This window comes from Wyeomyia smithii, chromosome 2, assembly GCF_029784165.1.
Source record: "Wyeomyia smithii strain HCP4-BCI-WySm-NY-G18 chromosome 2, ASM2978416v1, whole genome shotgun sequence".
In the NCBI taxonomy this organism is placed as follows: domain Eukaryota; kingdom Metazoa; phylum Arthropoda; class Insecta; order Diptera; family Culicidae; genus Wyeomyia; species Wyeomyia smithii.
Genome location: NC_073695.1, coordinates 10,795,753 through 10,823,335, shown reverse-complemented (window position 1 = coordinate 10,823,335; position 27,583 = coordinate 10,795,753). Strand labels below are relative to the sequence as shown.

Sequence of the window (27,583 nt, the reverse complement as noted above, 5' to 3'; positions counted from 1 at the left end):
TGCATCGTCAGGCAAGTATTATTGTCATCTTGAACGTCCGATACCTGATCACTCCTCACGTTTCAGTATTTCAACTCAGCCTAATCACACGGAAATGGACATTAGAATCTACTACCAAAACGTCCGCGGTCTGAGAACGAAAACTACCGATCTGCTTTTAGCGGTGACAGAGAGCGATTTCGATGTCATAATAATGACTGAGACTGAATTAGATGATTGCATCACTACGCAACAGTTATTCGGCTCGAGCTTCCATGTATTTCGTTGCGATCGTAGCCCGCTCAACAGCTGTAAATCCCGATTTGGCGGTGTATTGATCGCTGTTGCGCAACAACACGTTTGTCGTGTCATAGAAACCGTACATGGACGCAATTTAGAACAAGTGAGTGTTTGTTCCACAGTCAAAGGTAGGAAGTTATTCATAAACGTGATTTACATTCCTCCGGACAAAAGCCAAGACGTTAGTCTGATCAATGAACATGTTGCTTCTATGAATGAGCTGTGTGAGAAATGTTTGCCCAGTGATATCATTCTCCTTTGTGGCGATTATAATCAGCCACGCATGCGGTGGTTGTGTTCGAGCGACAACGTCATCAAATGTGATTGTTCTCAACTACCTCCGTCCAGTAGCACTTTGTTGGATGGCATGGATTATTTGTGCTTGAGCCAAAGAAATCTGGTGCAAAACTCGCTTGATCGTATTCTCGATTTAGTGTTTTGTTTGCCTAGCTGTGAGATCGAAGTAATTAATTGCCCGGTTCCGTTGCTACCCGTCGACTCCCATCACCCTCCTCTCGAATTTATTTTGCCAGCGTATGCGGGATATGGCGATCCAGTCGAAAATACAAAGGAGCGTCACTTGAACTTTCGAAGAATGGACTTTATGGCACTCTCGCTGTACTTGAATACCGTTAATTGGGACACGGTATTTGACAATAATAATGATGTTGACTTTATGGCAGAAAAATTCTGTTACATTTTGAACGACTGGATTGTTTGTAACGTTCCAAGAACACGACCGCCAGCGTCACCTGCATGGAGTAATTCTCTTTTACGATCATTGAAACGTGTGCGAAATGAACTCCAGCGTAAACTTCGCCGCCAACGAACGCCTGACAACAAAAGAGATTTTCAGTCAGCCAGTAACGCGTACCGTTCATTGAATGCCACTTTATATAAATCTTACGTATTGCGTGTGCAGATAAAATTAAGAGCAAATCCTAGTGGTTTTTGGCGGTTTATCAATTCGAAGCGGAAAAGTGCTGCTATCCCAAAAAATGTATATTTTGAGAATCAGGTCTCAGGGTCAGCTTTAGAATCAAGTCAGTTATTCGCAAAACATTTTGCATCTGTTTTTGAAGCAAATTGCGCTTCTGAACTGGAGATCGTTGAAGCCATTCGTAACGTTCCTAGCGACCTCATTGATCTGGGAGTGTTTGCCGTGACTTCAGATATGATTTTGTCAGCAACAAAAAAGTTGAAGCGATCGTATGTACCTGGTCCCGATGGTCTACCTGCAATTTTAATATGCCGATGTATTGGTAATCTAGTGAAACCATTAAGTTCTATTTTCAACCGCTCACTGGAACAAGCAAAATTCCCTCGTATTTGGAAGAGATCATTTATGACACCCGTGTTCAAAAAAGGAGATCGATATGACGCGACTAATTATCGTGGAATCACAAGTCTTTCGGCAGTCTCTAAATTATTTGAGATAATAATGAGCAGGGTAATTCTTAATGCGACAAAATGCTACATATCTGTCGACCAGCATGGCTTCATGCCAGGTCGATCAGTAACAACAAATTTGCTGAATTTTACGTCAGACTGCATCATAGCTCTGGAAAAGAAAGCGCAAGTTGACGTAATCTATACGGACTTAAAGGCGGCGTTTGATAAAATCGACCATAAAATACTTCTGCACAAGCTGACTCGCCTTGGTGTTTCTTCGCAACTAACGTCTTGGTTGGAATCCTATTTAATGGAGCGGGAACTTCGTGTCAACATTGACGGTTTTGTTTCAAGACCATTTTCAAACAAATCGGGAGTGCCTCAAGGTAGCAACCTCGGCCCGCTACTGTTTATTTTATTTTTTAACGACGCAGCCTTTGTTCTGAAAAAAGGTTTCAAGATGCTATATGCTGACGACTTAAAAATCTATATTGAAGTGCGGACTGAAGAGGATTGTCGGTTCCTACAAGACTCGCTAACCATGTTTGCTGATTGGTGCCGCATGAATAAACTAACAATTAGCATCAATAAATGTCAGGTCATATCGTTTCACCGCACATCACAGTCGATATTGTTTGATTATAGCATTGAAGGGAAAATCATCCCCAGAGTCACCGAAGTGTCCGATTTGGGAGTTAAACTGGACTCTAGAATGAGTTTTGACTCACACCGAACAGCGATCATTTCCAAAGCAACGCGGCAGTTAGGTTTCCTGTCTAAGATTGCCAAGGACTTCTCGGACCCACACTGCTGGAAGTCATTGTATTGTGCTCTCGTCCGCCCAATTTTAGAGAATGCGTCAATCGTGTGGCAACCGCATCAACTTTCGTGGAGCCTTAGAATCGAACGTATCCAGAAGCGGTTCATTCGTCTTGCACTGCGAAATCTACCTTGGAGGAATCCCGATAGTTTGCCACCCTATCCTGACAGATGCCGACTACTGGCTCTCGATACACTGGAACAACGAAGGAAACTGCAACAAATTTTGTTCGTGGCGAAAATTTTGTACGGTGCAATTGATGCCCCCAAACTACTTGAAAAGATGAACTTTCGCGTACCTTATAGGACTCTTCGGAATACATCGTTATTACAGCCAACCTTTCACCGGACTTTGTTTGGTCAAAACGAGCCGATTTTGGCATGCATTCGAGCGTTCACAGCTGTGGAAGAGCAGTTTGATTTTAATGAGACAATTGGACGATTCGTAAATAGGATTAGATCTGTGATACATTAGACTAATTTTATTCATTAAGACTTTATTTGTCAGATGAATTATACAAAATACAAATACAAATACAAATACAAACTTGATCATAAACCGAAGCAAAGGTGGAAAGAACTGTGAAAAAAAAATGTAAAAATAATTTGCATTTAGCATTGGAGACCTTGTAAAGAATTTTTGAACATGGAAATTTTAAAGATTCTTAGTGTTTTTCAAACTATCTTTTATATTTGTAAATGCATTTTGCTGTATGCCTTAATATTAGGCGCACAACTAAGTTCTTGCTATTTGTCAATAGATGGCGTCACCAGTAAATGCTGGGTGAACCTAATAGAGCCATCGAAAACAAACCTTTTTGACACGTTACTAGTTTTATTGTAACGTCATACACTTTTAGTTGTATCAAAATGTTTGATTCTGTGCTAAATAATCGTCATTTTCGGGAAGTGTTACTTTTCTAATTTCATTCCGAAAAACAGGCGGCTAAAGCCCATCGAGGGTTGAAAAAAGTTTACGGAAACGCTGACTATTGAAGAAACAATGTACCGTGATTGGTTCTAACGCTTTTAAGACGGTAGTTTAGATCTTATTTCTGTTGCTGTTGTTTATTCCCACATAATCTGACACATTGGTGGTCTCAATGGTCGCAATGTCCATATGATGCATTGCGATGCGGTAAATTCTTCATCACAGTGGCCTTTCCGGTATATACAAATGTTATTGCTGCAAGATTCTCGGGGTGTCGGTTTCGCCAGTCAAAATTTTGAAAACAAAAAAACCTTGAGCATCGAACTATTTTCGCTGTAGTGTTTTCATTCCTAGAAGCTGGCAGCGATCAGAATACGCCCCGGAAGGCGCCACGGAGGAAAAATGCAGAGCGTACCGTACAAATTTCCGTTCCGTTTCCGTTGCACAGATTCATCTCTTGGAATTCAGTTTGCATTGAATAGACACCACACTACTGAAATAGCTTCGATAACAGATCGTACCAGAAGATATATTAAAAACTGAGTGGTTCATGAAATTCCAAGGCTACTTAAAAAATAAAATCGAATTGTCGACTCGTCTTTGCTATGATCTCATTTTAATGTAGCCTAAAGAATAGAGCTGCATTCAACCTGGTTGGCTGTAGTCAGAGCATAAGCGGGTTGTTTATCCTATGGAATGAGATCAAACAACATTTCTGGATACTAGTTGACAATAGGTTGTTGGAGCACCTATTATACTGCCGTTCAAATCATAGTAGTCCCATGTTCTATACAAATCTTATGCCCGCTGGGACAACTCGTGAAAACTTTCTACCAGGCGCTGGAGTTCGATACAGTCTGCGGTGTTTCGTACTATTTTAAATCGTCTGCAAAAACTTACGGCAATTGTCTGGCAGTATTAAAGATGCGTCATTTATGTGCAATGCAGAAAGCAGTGGTCCTAGATGACTGCCTCGCGGCACTCCCGTAACATTTTAGAAATATTCAGTATACCGTGGTCGACGCAGTCAAATGCAGCTTTAAATCGGTATAAACTTCATCGATTTGGGCACCTTCAAACATGTTTTTAGGCATGTAGCGGTAAATTGCACGAGATTTGCAGCCGTAGTGCGTTTTGGAGAGAAACCGTGTTGATCTAACGAGATATATTACATGCAGCTTGCGAAGATTTTATCGTAAATAACTATCTCAAAAACTTTCGAACAAGCACAAAAAGAATATATGCCTCTGTTATTAAATGCATTGCGTTTATCACCTTTTGTGTGTACAGGGAACATGACCGACAATTCTCAGCTGGTAGGGAAAACGCATCGTCTAAGCGACATAAACAATAAACTAAGGGGGCGAATAAATTTCTCTGAAAAATGTTAGAATGCACGAAGGAATGCCATGGGGCTCCGGAGCAACAGAAGAATTAATTTCTTCCATTGCAGCTTCCACATGCCGCTCGATCACCAGGAATGAGTTGAAGTCAATGACGTCACTGGGAGCGCTATTTAAAGCTAAGCCTTTCGGCAGTTGTAGAAGTGGAGCACCGGAAAATCTGCTGAAAGTCGTGTTACCTTGACAATCGCCGAGCAACGTGTTTTTTGAGCGGCCTTATTCTTTCCGCTTACCGTTGACAAACACAAGAAGAGTCGAGGATTCTGCCCGAGACGACTGTTGACGAGTGGCCATTTGAAGGAAGGCCAAGAGCGCTTCGAAGATGCTGCATTCGAGGAATTGCTCTATGGGGATCCATGCCAAAAGCAGGAACAGCTTGCTTCGGTTTTGGGAGTTACCCGCCAAACCAAGCGATTGCATGCTTTTCCAGAATAAAGTTGCATTTTTATTGTGCAAAACAGCGAGAACTGAGTTGCGCAGGTTTTTGAAAAAATCGCAAAAGAATTAAAAGTTTGTTAGAGAAGGGGAAAAATGTTAAAATTCGTCTTAAAATAGCAATAGATCAAACTTCGATCAAAAATAAAAGCCAAAGGTTTTAAAATTTAATCAGGAAATTTCAAGCATCAATACTTGAACTTCTAAAACAATTTCTTATATTTGTAAATACAATTTGTCATAAATTTTGACATGCTGACTCTCTCAACTTTTTTGAAGAATCGTTTCTGGGTGCTGAACAATGTTTGCAAAATCATGAAAAACGAGCATTCCATTTTAACGTTTTTAAATATATTTTTTATTGCTATATATGTAAATCTCTTCAGAATAATTTTTGAATACATTTTTTTTTATTTGATAGCGGAATTGTAGCTTTACATAACTACCTTTGAGAAGTTCTTAAACCAAAATAAAAAAAAATAAATTTTTAGTCGCAGACCCTCGAAACAACGGACTTGCTTTTTCAGATTTTTTTTTAACTGTTGAAAAATCTGGAAGCCAAAAACCATAAACGTCCATTCGATGAGTTTTTAAATTGCCTTCGAAGAAACCTTTCAAAGATTTTTCATATAGTATTCATGATTTTTTTTGAATAATGTTTGAGTTCTGATTTCAATAGGCGAAGTCGTTTATTGATTTGTTTTAAAATCGTTTCAAAACCGCTATCGGAGCGAAATCGCCAAGGAACTGTTCAATAGTCGATTTTTTCAATTACCACATCCAAAACAAAAGATGTTGCTTGTTATTTTGAGCAAGATTTTAATACTTTTTGTGCGTCAGACACAAGAAGTAATAAACCTAAAGTGATAAAACATATGAAGGCTACCCGCTGATATCTGTTTTTGCATGGAAACATACAACCAAGAGCTGCAGTGTGTATTAATGCAACATTCAGGTGCATTCCAGTCCCCAATTGGAAACGCCAATGTTTGTTCTTTAGCTCATCTCATTTTGTTCTTTGGTTTGATCTATCAGCTACAAGTCGCTCTAGAATCTAAATAGGTTTGGAAAATGGCTAAAAATGAGCTTTTTTGTGTTGATAGAATTATGAAAAATTTTCGCGCTTTCTTGTTCGGAGGTTTCAGGAGACATTCGCTCGTTGACAGAAATCTAATCACTACCCAAAAGCTCGTGTTTTTCGCCTATTTTTTGCTTCACTATTTAGCGCTTGAAAATGAAAAAAAAAAATACATTTAAAACCGAGTTACCGGAAATGATTGAAAAAGCATTAAAAAGCGAATAGCGTGTTTCTAATGTTAATGGGATTGCAAAAATAAGCCTACATAATTTTTAAACAATCCTTAAATAATCCTCAAACGGGAACGGACGGTTTTTTTTTTCTGTCAGTTTGGATATTAAAATTTTTTTAGAAAAAAGTGGTTTAAATGCCATTTTCATTGGTGGATTATTTAGTTTATTCCTGCCCGGAGTTGTGGTTAATCAAGATCTTGAAATAGAGAAACAAAGTTTGGTGCGGTCATTTTTGTTCCTCTGGTCAGTGATACGCAAAGTATATCGTGGGAGTACGTGCAACGCGTTGCTAATCGCTAAGTTTTCTTAATTTATGCGTGTGAAAACAGTGAAAAAAACATGAAAAGTAGGTGTTAAATACGTTAATTGGCCTTAATTATTCTCGAATGTGCGTTTTGTGGAGAAAAAAAAACGACTTCGTTGGACTTTGACCGGCGTAAAAAGAAACGGGAAAATAACTATCAGAAGAGAACAGTGCTCACTGGACACAGATAAAGCAGGATAAATCTTTTGCCGGATTATTGAGATCATGGAATTTCCTTAATGCATATTTCTGTTAATAAACTAAGTATATTTTTTCCTTAGTACTGAAAATTTGTTCAAAGTTTCATCCGCGATGGACGTTTGCCACGCGGGGGCTAGAAACATAGCAACAAAAATCTTTTTTTTTGTTTTTATTTGGTGTAGACCAGTGACCCGGGGTTGCCAGCTATAATAAAAAGACTACGAACTTAAATTCAATCTGATGACTCTTGTTGGGCTCGTTTTATAATTAGTTTGGCTTTTGAAAAATGAGCTGTGAATGCATGACACTCTTACAAAACAAAATAGGCAGTTTTACAATATAGTTTAAAAATAGTTTGAAAATTCAATATCGCGCTCGACAAGTATTTGATCCCATCGTCTACCATGCCCTAACTGGTCGGTTACAGACATTTCACTCAGTTCTATGCTTTTATTTTATGACTTTTCTAGCTTTTGGACAATTGTAATACACATAAACAATTTTTATTTAATTATACTGTAACCGTTTTGGTCGGGCTGACGATAGTCCACGACAACTAAATTTTGATTGCGATTGTTTTGGCATTTTGTTAATAAACTTAGCACTTTGTTTGGTTTGATATGCATATTTGCATTTTTCCTAGTTTTTAGGCTTTGGAGGCATGAAACTTTGCCAGTAGGTATCTTAGTTTATTTATTATAAGAGAGAACCGGTGCGAAACACCGTGTCCCTGCGCGTCTGCGTCGGTAGAAGGGAATAGTGCTGCCGTGCATAACGCTCCGGTGTAAACGCGTCTTCGGCTCGGGTTAGTTAAGCACATCTAAGGGTTTACAGAGTGTAGTGAATCGCTTTTTAAGAACAGACGAATGTCGTTAGTCGACCTGTTAAGCAGAAAGCCATATCTCCGGGTGACCGAATATCTACCGTTATAATTTTCGGTATAAAGAGGGTCCTTCACGAAGAAACGATAGAAGTGGCGAGACGTTAACGTGGACTCAACTCCAGTAGTTTTCGTAAAATCGTGTAGTCAGCTGAGATAAATCAATGGGAGATACGTTTCGGTAGTTGTATAAGGACTTCATAAACAGATGTCCGAATGTCACGTCGATACCTTCCATGAGTTCGTGTTTCCTACAGATAGATTATCAACGCGATGTAGTTTTCGGTATAACCTCTTGGAGGAAACAATAGAAGTGTCGAGACGTTAACGTGGATAGAGCTTTCGTAGCTCTCGTAACATTGTGTAGTCGGCTGAGATACTCCAATGGGAGACTCTCTTCGGTAGTTGCATGATGATTTGTTGAGGGAATATTCGAATATTTTAGTCTGTATTAATTTAATCGCAGTTCCGGTATTCTCGCGTGCCCTTTTTTCGGTGGTATATCAAACAGAACGAGTTCGAATCGCGTAATAATTTTCGCGGAGGTTAATATGAACTTGTAGGCGCGATATTTGCTATGAACCCGGTACCCGAATTCAGCGCATCGTTTACCAAAACGAAATCTGCTGCAAACCCTACCCTTTTCTCCAACATCCCAGTGATTTCTAGTGGAAGTGCAGAGGTGTTCTCGGCTTCCAATAAAGCGAGTATCACGTCAACATATTCCCATACACACTCCTTTTTTGACCTGCATTCGGATGCGGCCGGCGCTGGTATTGCCTAACATAAGATAAGATCACCAGTTTTTACACATTGAGGATGAATGTTAGTCCCAAACATCACCCATTGGTTCTCTGTGTAATTACAGCTGATCTGGCAATAACGGAGTAGCAACCGCGGGCGGTCAATCATGCTCATGCTCATGCTCAATCCTTAAATAATCCTCAAACGATATGGTTGCTCAATAGTTGAAGTATCGAGAAATCCAAAAAAAAAGATTGAAAACCCAAAGAATTTATAGAGAAAGTTTGGAAATCGTTAAAAAAACATTTAAAATTATTTTTGCTACAAATTCTTAACGAGCAGAATTCGGTTTAAAATTGTCGAAGCATCTCATAGTGATCACCAAAAATCCATAAATTAGCCCTCAAAGAGTTTTCATAATATCTTCGATGAAGCGTTTCAAATCACCTGTTGAGTTGTTGGAGTATCATTACAGAGTCTTATCAAAAACGTTGAATGCTCTGATTGTTTAATATTAATGCATATTTGCATATTACATATATTCTTTAAATCGCAATAAACTAAATTGAAAACCCGGAGAAAAGCTTGAATTTTTTCTTGACAATATACCCATACAAAATTTATTAAAATAATACCACTAGACTGAAATCTTAAAAGACCATTTGAACTTTAAATTGCATAATCGTCATTCAACGCCGGTCGATTAAGTCAATAACGGATCCCTTCGAACCGATTAAATCAATTCAATCGTACAGTCCTGGGACAACAACCAATGGCCGAAAGGTCCATAAAGAAGATATCTATGCGGTTACAAGCTGATCAAGCCGAACTGCCACCAGAGCTCCAATCAATCTTCATAACGAGGACAATCCGCAGTAATATTCAACTCTGGGAAGCGGCACCTATCCCAATCGAGTTATCGTAAAGCAGCGCGGCCGCCTGCGGGAGCCGGTTACAAACCGCTCAACCTTGCGTCACGTCACGAGACGGCCCAGCCCGGCCCGGCTCGAAGAGTTTCCGTTGCCGTTGGGTGCAGCCGCACAAGATTGAGGATAAAGTTTTCAACCTCTCGGGAAATCGCTTACCACCGAGAAACTCCGGACAGCACGGGAGGAGCGCGGTGGGCTGCGCCACTTGGTTCAAGATTGCGATAATTACTAGATCCTATTATCACCGTTCCTACCACACTGCTACTTGCGCTTCTGCTGCTGCTGTGTGAGTTTCCTGCGGCAGCCGAACTACAGGCACGCACTCGTGTTCGCATGCCCAATTGCCGGCCCATCCCACGTCCGCAAATGTTATTAAGTTTGATATTAAGATTATATTGAAACTATTTTAATTACGATATTTGCATCTTCATTTTCCCGCCAGTTGGTTTGCTGCCGATCAGGGCCGGCACTTGCGGGATAGTTTTAGGAGAGCGCTTTCGCAACACAACTCGCGGTTTTGTTATCCGGAGCCAGGGCTGACGATGCGGGTTTCCCAGATCCAGAAAGTGGCAAACGCCGGGAATAATTATTACCCTGATGGTGATGATAATGATGATAGTAATGATGCCTACACACTGCCGGTGATCAGCCGGATGTTATTATCCTGGCGTTGGCGCTAGAGCCACATACAATTATTGGATAATGCGGTCGCTCCGCACTGGCTATTAAGGTGTGACCGAAATTGTTAGCTGTGCCCATCGAGTGGGCTGCAACCGGTAATTTGACAGAAGTATGATTGTTCGATCGAAGTTGAATGTGTCGTTGGGCAGCCATTTGCTGCCTCCTGCGGAGGTTCTTTTTTCGACAATAATGAATTTTTATCATCGAGCATTTCAGTTGCCAACCACAGAGCCTAATAACTAACTTTGCTTCTTCTTCGTTGATGTAATTACGGACCATTTTGGGCTGCGGTCTATGTGTGTGTGAGTGGATAATACCGGTAGCGGTTACAAACGAATCGACACCCAAACCGGATTGCTAAGGATAACGAGAATATAATTATTCAATTTTCAGCTAGATTGAGCAGCCCGGTAAACACCTACACGGCTGGAATAGCTAAGTAGATTAAGATTACGGTGTCAAATTCGACTGCCATGTGTTTCCAACCGACGAACGAAAACACGCGTACCGTTTTGCTAATAACTGTTTACATCGAACGAGCCTACGATAGATAAATAGTCAACTGGCGGATTAAATTCTTCGGCTAAACATGTGTATGCATGTATGTATGTAAGTGCGTATTTATGCTGCTAGATTATTACCGATATTCTAAACAGATTGGATCCCATTATTACCTGGCCTGCTCTCGGGTGGAGAGCTTGCAGGGAATAATAAAATCCACTTCCACCACTTCTTCTTCTGGCTTCTTGCTAACTGTCAACTGGCTGATTATACGCATTCTCACGTTTACGTGCTAATCCTAGTCAATGAGATGCTAATCATCCGACGCTTGATGCTCTTTTTCGGTGCGAAAGGTGTACATTCTGGCGCTGAATAAACATCGATGTTGCGTGTTTGCGTGTGTGTGCGCTAAACCTATCGAAATTAGCAACACAACGATCACAACAATCGATCGATCGGTTACACGCGCCAATTGTCCCACCATTTTGTACCGAAAAGTGCAGAATTTTAAGTAAGGTTAAAATTCCATTAGTTCTACTAATTCTGTTCAAGTTTTGTCCATTCTATGAATTGGCCGAATTTGGTAAGTTGTGTAAATTCCTCGTGATACGTTTAATTTGTAAATATTGAAATTAATGGCAAGTTTGAAGTTTTAAGCGAATTTTTATAACATCAATGGCAATTTTGGTGGAAGGAATTTGTTTTTTTTTGTGCGAAAATAATAATTGTACGAGTCAGCCTCTGGGAGGACAACAACAATCTTGGCAACAAGCGAAACAGTAGCAACAATCAGAATCACCACCGCAGTAACAGCGGTCTTCACCGTCGGCGGCCGGCACCCGAACGCTAGCCGCCAACGACGGTTCGTATCATTTCGGCTGCTCCACGAACCCCTCCGGTGGATCCGGCTCCGACTTTTTCTTCTTCTTCTTCTCACAAGTTCACAAATGCATCGAGTGACCCCCCGGGGCATGGTGAGCCGAGAATAGGCCCAAATGTTCGAATGGATGGTGATGATGGTGATGGTGGTGCAGGGGGTGACAGGTCGACAGTAAGGGGTGATGGTGAAGGGCGGCGGCGGCTGCAGCTGCTGCTGCTGCGGCCGCCGCTGACGGATGGTGATGGTGTTGGGAGGCGGCTGCCGCAGCCAGGGAAGCGGAAGAAGAGGACGAGGCGTTAGTGTGGTGATGGTGATGCCCACCGGCGGTGGATGAGGCGGCGGCGGCTGCTGCGGCACCGCTGACGCTGGCCGCCGCCGCCAGGTGGGCGTGCAGTGTGGCCAGATTTAGGTTACCTGTGGGGTATGGTAGTCCAAAGCTCGGATAGCCGGAGAAGCCACGGCCAGCTGCGTAGGCAGCGTATGCGGCGGCGGGAAAACCTGTAACGAGAATCGCGAGGAATAAGAGAAGAGAGAAAGAGAATAAAGAGAACAACTGTTAGTGACTTTGCGGTGGAAGAGTTTTTGTTTAAGATTTAATAAATATTTTATTTGCAGGACTAAATGGAAACTTAAGATTAGAGAGATTGCAAAAAGGAATCATTCTAGATTATGGTTAGGTTTTGTGAATTTGAATTTTACATTAATTTACTTTGATTTGCAATTTTGCGTCAATCAGAACGGTAACTTTTTTAGCAATGAATATAATTAGTGAGCTTCATTTTTCACAGGTAAATTTACTATTCATAGTATCTTATTGCTGCTACTCTCATGTATCTTTTATTTTGTTTCGAAAGTCGTTGTCGGTAACTAACTCTTATTCATAAATGATGCTAATCAACTATGCGAAGTTCCTGTATCGTATGTTATCACAATGTTCGTTTAACCTACTAAGCCTTATTGTACTCTTTACATGTTTTGTTTTGGAATTGATAACACAATCCATCTTTATTGTTGGTTTTGTTTTCCTAGTTAAATCCGTACCTTGTTGAAAAAATTCATGAAATATCAATTGAAACCAAGCTTATGCAGCCGAACGAAATGAAAATTTTAGATTTTTTTCGTGTATAAAAAGCTTACCAAAATTATTATTTTCAAATATTTAATTTTACCTGTTTTTTTTTTTCAAAGAAAATCTAAATAGAACATATGATCGGAGTTTGACCACAAAATGTGACAATCACAAAAAGTATTTTTGTAAAGATTACTTGAGCATTGGTTTACAAGAACCGATTAAACGTGGATAATTTGCGGTCTCGATCAACTAGATTAGTTGAGAGAATTCGTTATCGATATTGTTTTCGGCACATTTTGCATGTTAGAGGATAAGTACAACGATACACCGTGCCCCAGTGCTGAGTCGAGAAAATTTCCAGCTCGAAAAGATCCTCGACCTCGGAAATCGAACCCGAAATCACAACCGAGTGGGAGAGCTAGCCGATCGATATCGCTAACCACAGAACCACGGGGACCACATTTTTCTCCACATGGGTTTGGGATTTTTCTAGCGAAATTTATTCAATTTTCACACGGATTTACTTGTTTTTTTTTTCTACTGGATTTTTCACAGGGATTTCAGAATTATCGAAGTTTATGTTACATGGATTTCGGAAGTTACACAGTTTTTAAGGCAACTCTCGGAATTAACACGCTTTTTTCTGAGTTCAAAAGCTCACGCGTTTTTTTTATACTGATTTCGAGATTATTCGGGACGCGTATTTTTGCATGATTTTAGAGATTACGCAGTTTTATTACGTGGATTGCTGAACTTACGCGATTATTTTAACAAAAGCTTCGGAATAACCGCGTATTTATTTACATTAATTTTGGAATTGAGGTAGTTTTCTAAGCGGATTTCAAAAGCAACGCGTTTCTTTCTTTGTAGATTTTGGAATTTACACAGTTTTTCTACACAAACTTTTTCGTTATCATGGTTTTTTTACGTGGATCTTTGTATTTCTTTTTCTCACTAGAATTTCGAGTAAATACAGATGTGTTCTACACGAACCTCAGAATTACGCTTATTTTGCACGGTTTCAGAGATTACGCAGCGGATTGCTGGATATACGTGAATCATTTAACAGGAACTCCGGCATTACCGCAGTTCATCTACATGGATTTTGGAACTACCGTTTTTTTAAGCGGATTTCGGAAGTAACACGCTTTTTTGTGAATTTCATAATTTACTCATTTTTCTAAGCGGATTTCGGATTCATCGTGGTGTTTTCACGTGGATCTTGGAATTTACGTTCCTTCTACGCGGATTACGGAACTCATGCATTTTTCTTATGTGGATTTCGAAATAGGCATTTTTTCCCAGGATTTACGTGTTTTTTTTTCTTTGCGTATTTGGAAATACACGTGTTTTTTCACGGATTTTGTAATTAACGAGTTTTTTTATACGGATTCCGAAACATTCTCGGATTTGTACGTGGATTTTTTGAGTTTATGCGTTTTTCTTACGTTTATTTGCTGGATTTTTCAAAGGGATTTAGGAATTACTACATTTTATTCTACGTAGATATCTAAATTGACGTGTTTTTTTCTTCCTGGACTTTGGAATTTTTACACTAATTGCTGCATCACCACGGTGTTTCCACGTAGATCTAGGATTTTTTTTATTTTTCTTTACGTAGATTACGGAAGTCACGCGTTTTTCTTATGTGTGTTCTGGAATTTCGAAGGTGTTTTTCAGGATTTATGTTTCTTTTTCTCCATAGTATTAAAAATTCTTGAATTCTTCAAAATTACTATTTTTTTAAACGAATTTTTGCGCGGATTTCCGAGTTAACGCGGTTATTTTCGCGCGGAATTCGGAATTACGCGTTTTCGTTTTGCACGGTCTTAGATTCGTTTTCTTATGTGGAATGTTATATTCATGCGGTTATTTTTATAGGAATTTCGGAATCACCGCGTTTTACCAACACGAATTTTTAAATTCACGCAGGTTTGTAGAAGATTTCGAAGGAAACGTTTTTTTTTTCTTTGTGTATTTTGGATCTTTTCCACAAGGATTTCTGAGTTTCCGAGATTTTACACAAAATTTGAAGTTTAGGTGGTTTCTTGCAAGGTTTTCACCCGGTGTTTTAATGTGAATTATGGAATTTTTCTTGTATTTTCACGCGGATATCGATAACGAATTCTCTCAACTAATCTAGTTCATAGAGACAGCATTAGCCCCCCAGGCTAGCGTGCGATATTGTTGTTATGTGGACAAAAACGCGGTAATTCTTAAATTCTTATCATTCACTGCTACCATGATTTTGATTTTTGTGGTAAAATTTCTGTCATATGAATCGCGTAAATCCATTAATTCCCTGACAAAACCGTGTCAACTCGAACATCTGTGACAAAACTGCTGTGACGAAGTCCGTGTAAAAATCAACCGCGGTTCGCCCAAATTTCGCGTAAAAACTCGAGGAAATCACGTAATCCACGTAAAAAAACCCGAAATCCGAGAAAAAAAAACCGCGTGAATTCCAAAATCTAAGGAGAACAAAACACGTCAATCCTTAACCTCGTGTAAAAAAACCTTGGTAATCCCAAAATCCACATGAGAAAAATGCTTGAATTCCATAAACCGCGTAAAAACGCTAATTCCAAAATCCACTTGAAAGCATCCCGATTTTTCCGAAATCTGTGTAAAAACAACCGCGTGAATTCTGAAATCCATAATAAAAGAACGCGTTCCTTTCGAAATGCCGTTTAACAACTGCGTAAATTACAAAACCTATGTAGATAAAAACGTAGTAATTCTGGAATTCTTGTGGAATGAATCGTGTAAATCCAGTTATCCACGTAATACAATCACGTATATTCTAACATCCGTGCAAAAAACGCATAATTCCGAAGTCCGTGTAAAGAAAAACCACGTTACTTCTAAAATTCGCTTAAACACTCAGGAAAATTTCGTTATCCACGTGAGAAATCCGCGGTCGCTATAAAAAAACTCGTAAATTTGAAAATACTTTTGAAAAACCATGCGAAATCCAAAAAGAAAACAATAACAAATCCCGAAACCCGCTTATAAAACGTTAATTCTGAGATCCACGTTTTCCGTGATTCCGAGATCCGGCGTTTTCCGTGATAATCTCGAAACTCGTGTAAAAACCGCATGAATTCCGAAATCCAAAAAAAAAACGCGTAATTGTAAAATTTGCCTGGAAAAACTACTTGAATTTGAAAATCCGTGTAGAAAAAAAAGCGATAATTCTATAGAATCCTTGTGAAAAATCAACGGTAGAAAATCGCGCAATTTGTAGTCCACGCAATAAATCCAAAATCCGTGTAAAAAATACTCAACTCCATAATCCGCTAGAAAAACTCGTATTTTTAAAAATCAGTGTAAATCAGTGTACCGAGTGAATTTCGAAATCCATGTAGGAAAAAAATATGTAAATTCTGAAACCCTCCGAAAAAATCTTCTTAATTCCAAAATACGTTTAAAAATACACGTGCAATCCCTGAAGAAAAAAATTACCTGAAAAACTCCGTAAATTCCAATCCACCTAAGAAAACCGCGCAAACTTTAAAATCCGTGTATTCAAAAGGTCGTGTGAAGAACAATCGCGTTCGCTCCGAAATCAGAGTTCAAATCGGAGAATATTCCATAATCCACGTAAAAATCCAAAATCCGTGTAAAAAACCGGTGTTAAAACTGCCTGAATTCCAAAATCCTTCTAGGAAAAATGACGTAAAACCTGAAACCCGTGTAAACAACCGTGACCCGAACTCTGTAATCCGAGTAAAAAACCGTAAATTCTAAGATCCACGTGAAAATATCGTGATAAACCGGGTTCCGTGTTAACAAAAAACGCGTAAATTCCAAAATCCGCTAGAGACATGTAAATTTCGCAATCCACATGAGAAAATGTGTAAAGTGTACAGAAACCCGCGTTAAGTCTGTAGAGAGAATCGCGTAAGCTTCGAAATCCAAGTAAAAAATGCTAAGTTACACAATCGAAGTAAAAAGCCGCCTAAATTCTCACACCCGTGTAAAAAAACTGGCTAATCCCGAAGTCTGTGTTAGTAAAAATACCGCATTACCTCCGAAATCCGTGTAAAAAACAGAATAAGTTCCGTGACTTACGTAAAACACCACGTAAAATCTAAAATCCGTATAAAAGGATTGTGGAAACGTCGAGATCCGTGTGAATAACGCTTGAATTTATAAAATTCTGAAGATAAAGACGCGTTAATCCTGAAAATCGCGTAATAAACCGCCCCAATATCCCAATCCACGTGAAAACCGTTAAAAAAATCCGTTAAAAACAAAGCTGCGTTAACTAAATAAAAATGCGGTTCTTCTGAAATCCGGATAGAAAACGAGTAAATTTTGAAATCCTTTTAAAAAAGCATATAAATTCCGCAATCCACATAGGAAAACAGTGGATTAGTCCAAAATCCGTAATCTGTAAAAAATCATCATCATTTCGAAATCCGCGTAAAAACTACGTAAATCCCTAAATACGTGAAAAAAATCGTGTCATTCGCGTGATAAAAATACCCAAAATTTGTGTAAACATCGGAAAAACTTGAGAACGTTAGAAAAGTGCGCAAAGTCCGATAAACTATGAAACTGATAAACATGGTTATCGGTTCAAAATAAAACGGCATAAAAAGCAACTTTGATGTTTATATTGAGGAAATATTATTTAAAAAGTTCGCAATAGAGGAGCAATAGAGGAGCATAAAGTGTGAACCTTTAGATGATTCTTGTTAAGGTATTAAATAATTCTTTTACATAAATTATTCAAGAAATAAAAATTTGTTTGGTAGGTTCGGTAGTATATTAGCTTTTGGACTAGAATATCCCGTTTCATCTTCAAGGGCAATAATTATCTCGGATTGTTAATCAATACTTTTTTTCATTCATTTTCTTGAGATTAATTTATCTCTATTTGAGGTAACAACAAAAACCATTAAAATAAAACTTTGCAAATTGCAGTGAATTGTTGAAAAATAGAGTTTCTCATTATTTTGGTATACAGTAATACGAAAAACTTAAAAGTTAAATAAGCATGGATCCAACTTAGTGCACATCGGATAGCATTCTTTTAGCATAACCTTTATGTATTTTTCACGAATTTATTAAAAAGTAGTCGACATGTCCAACAATGTTCTAGATAAAACTGTGCTACAAATAAAAAAAATGCAAGAACTTCTGAAGTCACCTAGTGTAGGTTGTAGGTCTTGTTGAGTGTAACATTCGCTCATACTAGAAATTTTCTTTTTTAACCATGTCAAGAAAACAGCAATTTGTAGTCATAGTTTTGAAGACCCAAAACATATAAAAACTTGGAGGAAGTTCACTAATACCAAAAATAATTATGACAACAAATGATCTTAACTATCAATTTGTATGACTACTGCGATCTAAATAGCAATACCTGAGAAATTATTAAGTCTAAACTTTAGGGTGTCCGTCTTTACCTACTTTCCCCTATATTCCATTGGCCCCAAGCTCGAAATTTTCTAAGACCCAGAAAGTTGATTTTTCAGACAATTTTTTTTTCGAGTTAACTCCAAATCTCGACGTTTCATGCATTTCTAAGGCATATGGCATCTACAAAAATATTTCGTTTTAGGCGATGTATCAATGTATTAATGTAGCAATGTAGCAATGTGTCACTACTTGTGTTTTATTTCATCAATTTTTTCTTGTGAAACTTTGACCGCATTGAGGCACGTGTTCCCGATGTCCGATCGAGCTGAAATTTTGCATGGGAACTTTTATCGAGAAGTCGAAACTTTTGAGCCCTAGTGCTGAACGATATTCGAGAAATCGTTTTTTATTGGCACTTTAACCTATATTCAGCTCATAAGCTCTCATTTGTCCAATTTACCGTCAAATTTTACTATTATTTTTCAAAGCAAAGATAAATTTAACCCTTTCCCGGCGGGTGATATGGCCTCACCTGACATTCAAACTTTGATTTAAGTTTAACAATTATTAAATTTGCACTATGAAACTATTCTGTATGGTTAGGGAACAGATTGACCTTTAATATACAACACAGTTTGTGTCAATTGTGCATATAGTTGATGAGTAATAAGAGTTTGAAGTTCATTTTTGAGGTAAAAACTGATTTCTCTCCGCGGGGAATGGGTTGATATTACCTCTCGATTCTGTCGAGTGGTCGGAAGTTTTATAAAGAAAAATAGTAAAATTTGACGGTAAATTCGACAAATAAGAGCGATGCGATGAATATAGGTGCTGATATGAATATAGGAGAGGTTTTCCTCTAGGAGTTTATGAAAACTGTCTGTCTGGCAGGATATATCTTCTACTTCTAAGCATGTGGTTTCAAACTACACTCTTGAAAACTTTTTGATGGATTGATAGATTGCTGGGATGATTTTTGGTTTCGTCCCTTGATGCACTTGATTAAAAATGTGTTTTCAATATTCTTCTTTTCTGGTTTCACTCCAAAGTTGGTGCGTCGATCGAAGAAACAGCCTAGAGTTCTAATACACGCGTTTATTACTTGTTTCTCATTCGATATTAATTATTGCTCCTATTTGGTTTAATTGGATTCAACATTCTCGAGAATTTTTCAAACAATAGAATAGATGATCATGTGAAGAAAATAGCCAAAAGCCCGTTACTATAAATGCTTCAACTATCACTGACCTGAAATAAAAGGGTTATTGAATATCGGGGGTTATTAAAAATTATGGATTCTGCAGTTTAAAGGTATCAAAGATTTTAGTTTGTAGTAAAATCAAAACTATCACGCTGTATATGTAGCTCAAATGGCGACCGTAACCCGTCCGGGGTCGCGATTGAAAATTGTTCGGACTTCGATGACGACGACGAATCTCTGGTAAACTACGCTGCCGCTAGTGTTCTGATACTATTTTTTTTTTCGAATACTCGCCGGTGCTAAGTAGTAGGAAACAAACAAGTTAAAACTATTTCAAACTAAAATATTATTCTATCGTACCTAGCAGTGTAGGTGTCAGTTTTGGGTGTCGAACTATTAAACTGAAACTATATGGACTTACAGGTGAAAACTCAACAACTCTATTATGTGTTAGAAAAGGAATACGATGTTGAACTGCATCTATGTAGTTGGCGTTAGTTGTCACCCACTTGAGTTTCTAATCTAATTTTACAACAGGAACAGTCGGAGTCTGGAAATCACTTTATCAGCTAGTTGTCAAATTAGGCATAATATTCACTGTTATCAATAAAATAACCATCTAATTCTCGGTACTTACTGCTCTATGAATGTTAAAAAAACGAATTATACAATCTGAAAATGATTCCTTTTTTCATTCTTTCATTTTTGTTGTTGTTGGGAGGAATTAATTCTATATTAAGTAATAGTGGTGTTTGGTAATTGGAACAAATCAACACTGATTGTAGATGGCAAAACTAATGGTAAATTGATATCGAAATTTAAACACGAACAAAGATTAGTTGTTGGTTAGATTAGAACTGAAAACGTCTAGGAAGAAAAGAATAAGCGAACACTGATCGACTTTGATGTGAATGTGAGCATTGCAAAAGGGGAACGGAAAATCAAGATCGTTTTTCTCCTCTAGAGGGCAGGCAAATGGCGAGCATCGCTAGCGAACTAAGTAAGACATGTATTGATATGAATAAAGAGCGAGTTTAAAGCACTAACGAGGAATTGAGACCGGGAAAGGTAGAGCATAATGTTAAAGAGAGAGAAAAGAAAAAAAAAACGGAAATACAGACACAGCAAGAGACATATCAACTGTTCGCTGACGTTTTGCTTATGATAGTAAGATAAATTTAAAATTTTTCTCGCTCACAGTTTCGTTGGAGAAAACAATAAAATAAAAACACAAAACACCAAATATCGGGCAGACAAAAATTAGGTGTCGAATCAGTTTTTGGTCCAATTTGTTACACGATTGCTTGATTTATTGTTTGTTTTTGCTCGAGTAAATTTTGGGTGATAATTTGTTCATTTTTTTCTTATTATATTAGGGAGAGCATGGCTCGCAGAAGAAATCAAGATCCAAAGTGAGAGGTAGAACGGAATATATCTTAAAAAAGAGTTAGTAAAAAATTTAAATTTTCTTACCATCAGGTAAAGTCCCCAGCGACCACATAAAATCTAAAAATGCAGAAAACAAAAAAGAAAACTACGTTTAGATTCACTTCTCGGCTTGACCTATTGATGAGGATGTCCAATTGTTGATTAATTTCACAGGATTAATTGGGAAGTGGATTCAGGGGGGAAGGAGGTTGTTGTTTCTGTAACTAACTGGTAGTTAAAAATGCGGACATCGATAAATGGAAAGCAAACGTAATGGAAACGAAAAAAACTCGTTCAAACGAAGCAAACATTGAGTAACAACAGGTTTTTGTTTTTTTTTTTTTTTTTGGTTATGGGTATGAAAGTGCTAGTCTCTAGGCAAAGTCGGTGACGACGTTGACGCTGTGTTCCTTTATCCTGGCCTGCTACGCACCGAAGCAGCTGTCGATACCACGGCACACCACAAAACCCGTAACTTTGCAAACCGCAAAATAAAGGAAAATTCATCTATAAACTACTAATATTAAACAGTGTCTAATAACCAGATATCTATAAACTACATGACTTCAGTATAAATATATAAATATATGAATCACACCATAGAACTATGAAAAAAAGTGCGCTGATTTTGATTTGTTTCTCTATTCTCATTTGATTGTTTTCTAGCTCATGAAAACACACGCACACACACACGAAAACTGTCTATACAACTAGTGCTAGAGTGTGTAGGAAAACCATTCCACGCCCTCCTGCTCCTTCTCACTGAGGAGGAGCAGCAGTAGGCTGGTGAAGAGCAAAACACACGCAACGCAGATCGAAAATAACTTATCACACAACTAGTATCACTTCCAAGTCTTTTTTTATGTGCGTTGATCGATGTCAACTAGGAACGCAGTGGGATGGAAGCCAATTTTGCCTTTGATTCGGTCTCTCTCTTGTCAGGAAAGTTTTCCTCTTTTTTTGTGGGCAAAATCATGGTTCGTTAAGCTGTCTACTCATAGATTGATTGGCAATCTTGGAAACTGGTTTGGTTTCTGTTATTGTTTCGTTGGTGTCTCCTGCGATATTGATATCTCGCTATTAAATGGTTGAACTGAAAAGGTATTGTTGTAAGAAATTAACATCAATTTGAGTTTTGAGATGGCGACTAGTGACTACAGAATTTTCAGTATATTTGGAATTAGTTACGCTGCTAAAATTGTTGACTTTATAGTCTGTCTGTCATCTTTGAATAACTAATTAGTATTGTTTTCACGAAGATGGAATCAAGCAGTTCCCGGAATGTGGCTTTTTTGAAAACCAAAAACTTGAACCACAATCCAATTTTCAAACAGAAAACTACTGTCATATTGTCATTTGGTCAATTTTTGAAAATAAAATAACTAGCTTCGAATTTTCCGCTTCCATCCCACCTAAAATGCTACCGTCTATATATGTTACCTATTGGAAAAAGAGCACTTCATTTCTATCACAAGTAAAAAACGATAACAAAATTGAAAAACAGTGATTAAAAGTATTGCTTCTAGTAAACTCCACTCGAAAACTTCCTTTCTAAGGTATAAAACGTATTTGATCGGTTTATCGGCTATAGTAAAACAGAGAATGGAAAAAAACAGCACTCGCACCGATTCTATTCTAAAAATTGTCACTAGACGTGTTACTACACCCTATGTGCTATGTGACACTCGTATCCCTTTGCAGTACCGCAACTAGAGAGTTTGGTATCCCTAGGTCTATTGCTTGAGTAGTTCGAGAAATGTTACTACTTTCCAATCGCATCAAGATTCATTCCACCAAAACTCACTTCTCGAACAACCCAACAGGTTTTCTATAAAAAAAATGTCTGCCGCGCTTACAGCGCCCGCAGTAAACACAAGCAGGACAGTCTGTTTTCCATCTAATAGCTATCTATCAATCTATTAGTTGGGCACTAGCTGGGGAAGGTTGCTAATATTTGCTGCTTTTTATTGGGAATAATTATATTTAAGTATGAATAGAAACGAGACTGCCTTACTTCTTCGTGTTCATCATCGTCTCCATCGTCATCATCATCATAATCATAATCATAACAATAAACATGAAAATCACCATCGAATTCATATAGTCATCGTTAAAAACGAGTTTTTTGATTTTTCCTTTCTTTTGTCGGTTACTTTAGTGATCTGCTCTAATCGAGATTTGGTAATACTGTTCTGTTGTTTTAGGTTTTGCCACTTAACGTAGGTTAGTTATATACTGTGTTTCTTATTTTTTACGATCAATTGAAGCTTCTACAGCTTCCAGCAGAGTAAACTCTCACATTGTGTTTGCGTGCCGCCATAATTATAGTGCTAAGTTTGATTACACTCCAGTAACTATAGATACATAAATTTTCAAGTGGCACTTTACAAACTCTTTCATCGGAAACACGGGATTCGATAAAAAAAAATAATTAAAGTACAAGAGAATGACTAACAAGCCTGCCGTGTTTGTTTGCGTATGATAGCAACGTAAATATTTTACTGCCAGCCGCTTCTCGAGCTAGGATTTAAAAATTTTACGGTATGAACATGCACACAGACACACACACACACACGCACCGAAACGCACCATTGTTTAAAACCCGGTAGGACCCTCGAAGCGAAACAGACCCGGCCAATAAACAGTCCGGCAAAAAGTAGCCCCACAAACAGCGAAAACCTATTAAATCTGTTAATGTGGTTTCACGTATTCCCTGCGAAACGGTAAACAACGGCGGCCGGAATAAAAACCCGATTACGGGAACCGAACCTTCCGAGTGGCATGTGGATACGTGCAAACTATTATTAAAATGAATGTGGTTTTGATAACAGTTAATTTCGGCATTTTCGCACAGAAGCTGACGCCCGTTTCGGAAAATGATGATCCATTTTCATTAGTGTCATCCTCGGCGTCGAGGACAGTTTTTTTTTTCTGCTGGCTCATTGTTCCGTTTTTCGGCCGGCTGCTTTAAATTTACAACTTTACACGTGCGAGAACGCGCTCCACTAATGGAGACGAATGGTCATCCACAGCCGGTCATCGCGCGCGACGGAAGGGGTGAGTACAAAAAATATTGGCTGAACTGGAGGCAAACTTTACATAACTTTTTTTCTCCGCCTCTGTTTGCCGCCGGTCCGCCGGGTCTCTGATTGTGTATTCGTTGAAATTGTTATTGATTTTGACACGGAATTTGTTTTCGTTCGGGCTTGAGGAGGTGGTGGCTTTTTTTGCTGGTGAATAAAAACCCGAGCAAAGCTTCCGGCCTGATTGTGTTTGGATTGAGGGTTCGATAATCAAATTCGACTCGGTTTCGGTGATCCCTTTCGCTCTCTAAAAATAGCGTGGGTTGGTGGTTTGGAGTTGGGACAGTTAAGTTAAAAAGTTACATTCCGGGTTCCGGCCCGCTTCGGTCGAAAACCGGAACGTACTCTAGAGTGCGATCTTATTTTAGTTCCGGTTCCGTTTCGAGGACCGTAAGCCTTGAACTGGTGCTAGACAATGTCAAAATATATCAGAATCACTGTTAACTTCAAAACGGGCGAGTTGTATAATTTTGCATTGCCATTATCCGTTTTGATGTTGACAGTTGCCTTAACGGTGAGTGTTTTGTCATTTCTCTAGTATACAGTTCCCTAGTTCGGGGTGATTGGAATAGTGTCCTTCGATTGGTAACTTTCATTGATAATTGTTAAAGTTTGCTAACTTAGTTTTACAATCTGAAAAACAAGTTCTGACAGAGAAAACGATAGAGAACAGATTGATATACTACTGTTTGAATTTTACCCAACACATTTCGAGTATTTCGCCTAAACACACAGGCGGTTCCTAAAGCTGCTTAGAATATGTTCCCTACCCTATATTGGTTCAAACATGTTTTGTTTATAAAATTACCGAAAATTCAGAACTCGGCTTTGATTCAAATTCCGAACACTTCAATATAATCACTAAGAGATAGATAGGCAAACCGTCTCAACACTAACTGTCACTTTTTTCAACGGCTGCTGATTCCCTGGAAGTGGTCCCATAGTAAAGAGATATACATCACTGGGTGAAGGACATTCCGAAGAACAAAATGGTATACTTCTGACTACTCTAGCCTAAATGTTGTGATTTTATACTGAAGTGTTTGAAATTTGAATCAAAACGGTACCAGATAACTTTTAAATCGCCCCTCATATATGCTACACGCTCACTCTGGGCTACTCAGCGACTGAGTTGAATTTTAATCATTTTTTTCAGTTGTTCGAAGACGTCATAAAATGAGTAGAATTAAATTGATCATGGCAGCAAATTTCCTCAAAATTGGGTAACTGGTGCTTGCGTGTTGTTTTTGTTATTTTTTTGCTATTAAAAGCAAACAGCAAACCAAGCAAACCGTCTGAAAAAAAGAAAGAAACAAAAATGTTTGAAACTGGTTGTTATCGGTAGGTAATTCATAATTTGAAATAATTGACTGTAACTAATGCCAATTTTTCTTTTTCACCAGGACTCGTTGGTTGGATATACGGCGAATAAATTCAAAGATCTCCCGTGTCCCGGCGAACAAAGGTAAACTTCTTGATATAAGCCTTTTTTAAAATAAAATTTATTAAAAAGGCAGAATATAACAATATCTAGTCAATAATGATAATTTTTCCGAAATTCCCTCATTGAAGCTTAAAGTACACATTTTTGAGTCGAAAATGAGTAACTTGTACGCATCGCGCATCAGGTATAATATGGGTAATATTTGACTCAGTTTTGGGTTATCCAGAGTGAGCGTGTAGAACCTTGTCGTTGAGTTCAAACAGGAAAATATGCAGCCTAATTTCATCTGTTAAGCATTTTCAACGCAGTAGCCCGTTTCTCAATAAAACACGCAAAGAAAGTTGACAGACCTGTGTGCGATTTGGCTAATGCGCATATTTTGAGAATTATATTGTGTTTGGTTTGTGAAAAAATGGCCTAAAACTATTTAAAACAGTACGGTAAAACAGTGAGGACGAGGAGAACGACGAGACAAATGTTTCGTGCATTTCCATCAAACCATTGCGGAAGCGTGAGGCTCAAGCTCTTGAAACACGAAGAAAAAAGCAGCTTCACCACACTGTAATTCATGGAAGTTGCAAGTCCTCTCTTCTGGCTTGTACATTTCAAACAGGAAAAGAAACCTTACTTATACTGTATCAACTACGAATGTTGGAAGAAAACTTCAGGCCACTAAACCATCTCGAAAGTGTGTTAAAACACACTTGGATGCTGATTCTCCCGGAAGTACTCTACGGCCATGAGTGTTGGTCGGTGACGCAATTGCATAAACCACGAGGTGTACCAAGCATATCAATATGCGGATATCATCAAACTGATAAAATACGGAAGGCTACAGTGGGTTGGCCTCGAATATCGGAGGAGCTGGTAGTATTCAGCTGAACATCCGACAGAGGTCGGATACTCCATGGCTCCATAAGGACGCCAGATGGGCAATTGGAAAAGACTAGCTCAAGATCGAGTGATGTGAAGACGTATTCTGGATTCGGCAGTGGGTCGTAAACAACCAGTCGCCATTGAAGAAAGTAAGTACTTATTTCGTTATCACCCGGATGTCTCTGTCGATTATATAACATCCATGATTAAGGCTAATCTGAAAATTATAAACGCACCTACAGTTGTCAAGCTGGTCCCTAGGGGAATCGATCTTGCAGTAATATCCAAAGCATTCGAGGTGACAACATGACTCAAGTGATTATTGTTTCAAGAATTCGAAGATTACGGTTCAACAAAATTTCGCAATTGTTCTGGTTTGGAATATGCACCAACAACTTCCTACGAGGATATAATCCATACCCGACTGCCACCGAGACGCAATGTTTCGAGCTTTGAGGAAGCCAGTATCGTAATCTTTGTGAACAGTTATCGTTTCCTGATTTGATGTTGAGTTATGACAACCATTAACCAGTCAGCAGCGATCTTACTACCATCTTCAACGTTATATCATCTACAACATCGGGACACAAAGCTTTAAGGAAGTCCCCCATTCTCTCGATCCAGTCGAGCCTCTTGCAGTCAGCGATTAACATATTCGTATCGATCTTGCGGTCAAAATGAGTGGTGGGATCCTCAAGGATGCCAGCACCGGCATATATTCTACCATATTGATATTGATTTACCCTCGAAGGTTCTTCCAGTTGCGTTACTTTGGGGTGGACCCCGCATTTCGCACATGGTATGAAGGAGGATGGTATTTCGGTTTATTACCAAAACGTTCGTGGATTACGTACTATATATAATCGACGAAGTGTGGCATAACACGATTTCGACATCATCGTACTAACCGAAACATGGCTAGATGAGAAAATCTGCTCAGTGCAATTGTTCCGCGGGATTTTTAGTTTTTCGTTGTGACCGGAGTACACAGAACAGCAGCAAACCATTTTACGGTGGCGTACTTATTGCTGTGCCAGTAAGATTGAGTGCTTATATCTACCCTATTCCTATCTGTAACACGCTCGAGCCGAATTGGATCAGAGTGAAACTACCGCATTAATCATTGAGTGATGGCGTCATTTATCTGCCTCCCAAATATCATCAGGGATCACATACGTTCAGTAAAAGCAATTACTTCCATCCTCAGTCTTTTCGATCTAGTAATGTTATTTAATGATTATAAGCAATCTGGAGAGGGGATTACAACGCTCAGGTCGGTCAGGAAGAAGGGTTTAAACCGATAACTGTCCAACTTAAGACTTATCGACTTCACCGCCTCTAAGAATATGGTCGTACGTAGTACCTTCTTCCAGAACAATCTCCCGCATCGGTACACCTGGTGGTCACCATATCAGGCCG

At 38.7% G+C, this 27,583-nt stretch overlaps 1 protein-coding gene across 2 annotated transcripts in view; it reads right to left on the bottom strand.

Moving 5' to 3' along the window:
* LOC129726076 (RNA-binding protein Musashi homolog Rbp6) overlaps positions 1–27,583 on the bottom strand; it is a 1,668,991-nt gene that overhangs the window by 99,155 nt on the left and 1,542,253 nt on the right. Inside the window, exons 11-12 of one of the 2 annotated variants that reach the window (XM_055682685.1) lie at positions 20,807–20,839; positions 12,105–12,188 (exon numbers count right to left, since the gene is read on the bottom strand). In XM_055682685.1, the coding sequence (XP_055538660.1) occupies positions 12,105–12,188; positions 20,807–20,839 (117 nt within the window). The remainder of the gene's footprint in view (positions 1–12,104; positions 12,189–20,806; positions 20,840–27,583) is intronic. The other variant, XM_055682686.1, reaches the window with a different exon arrangement.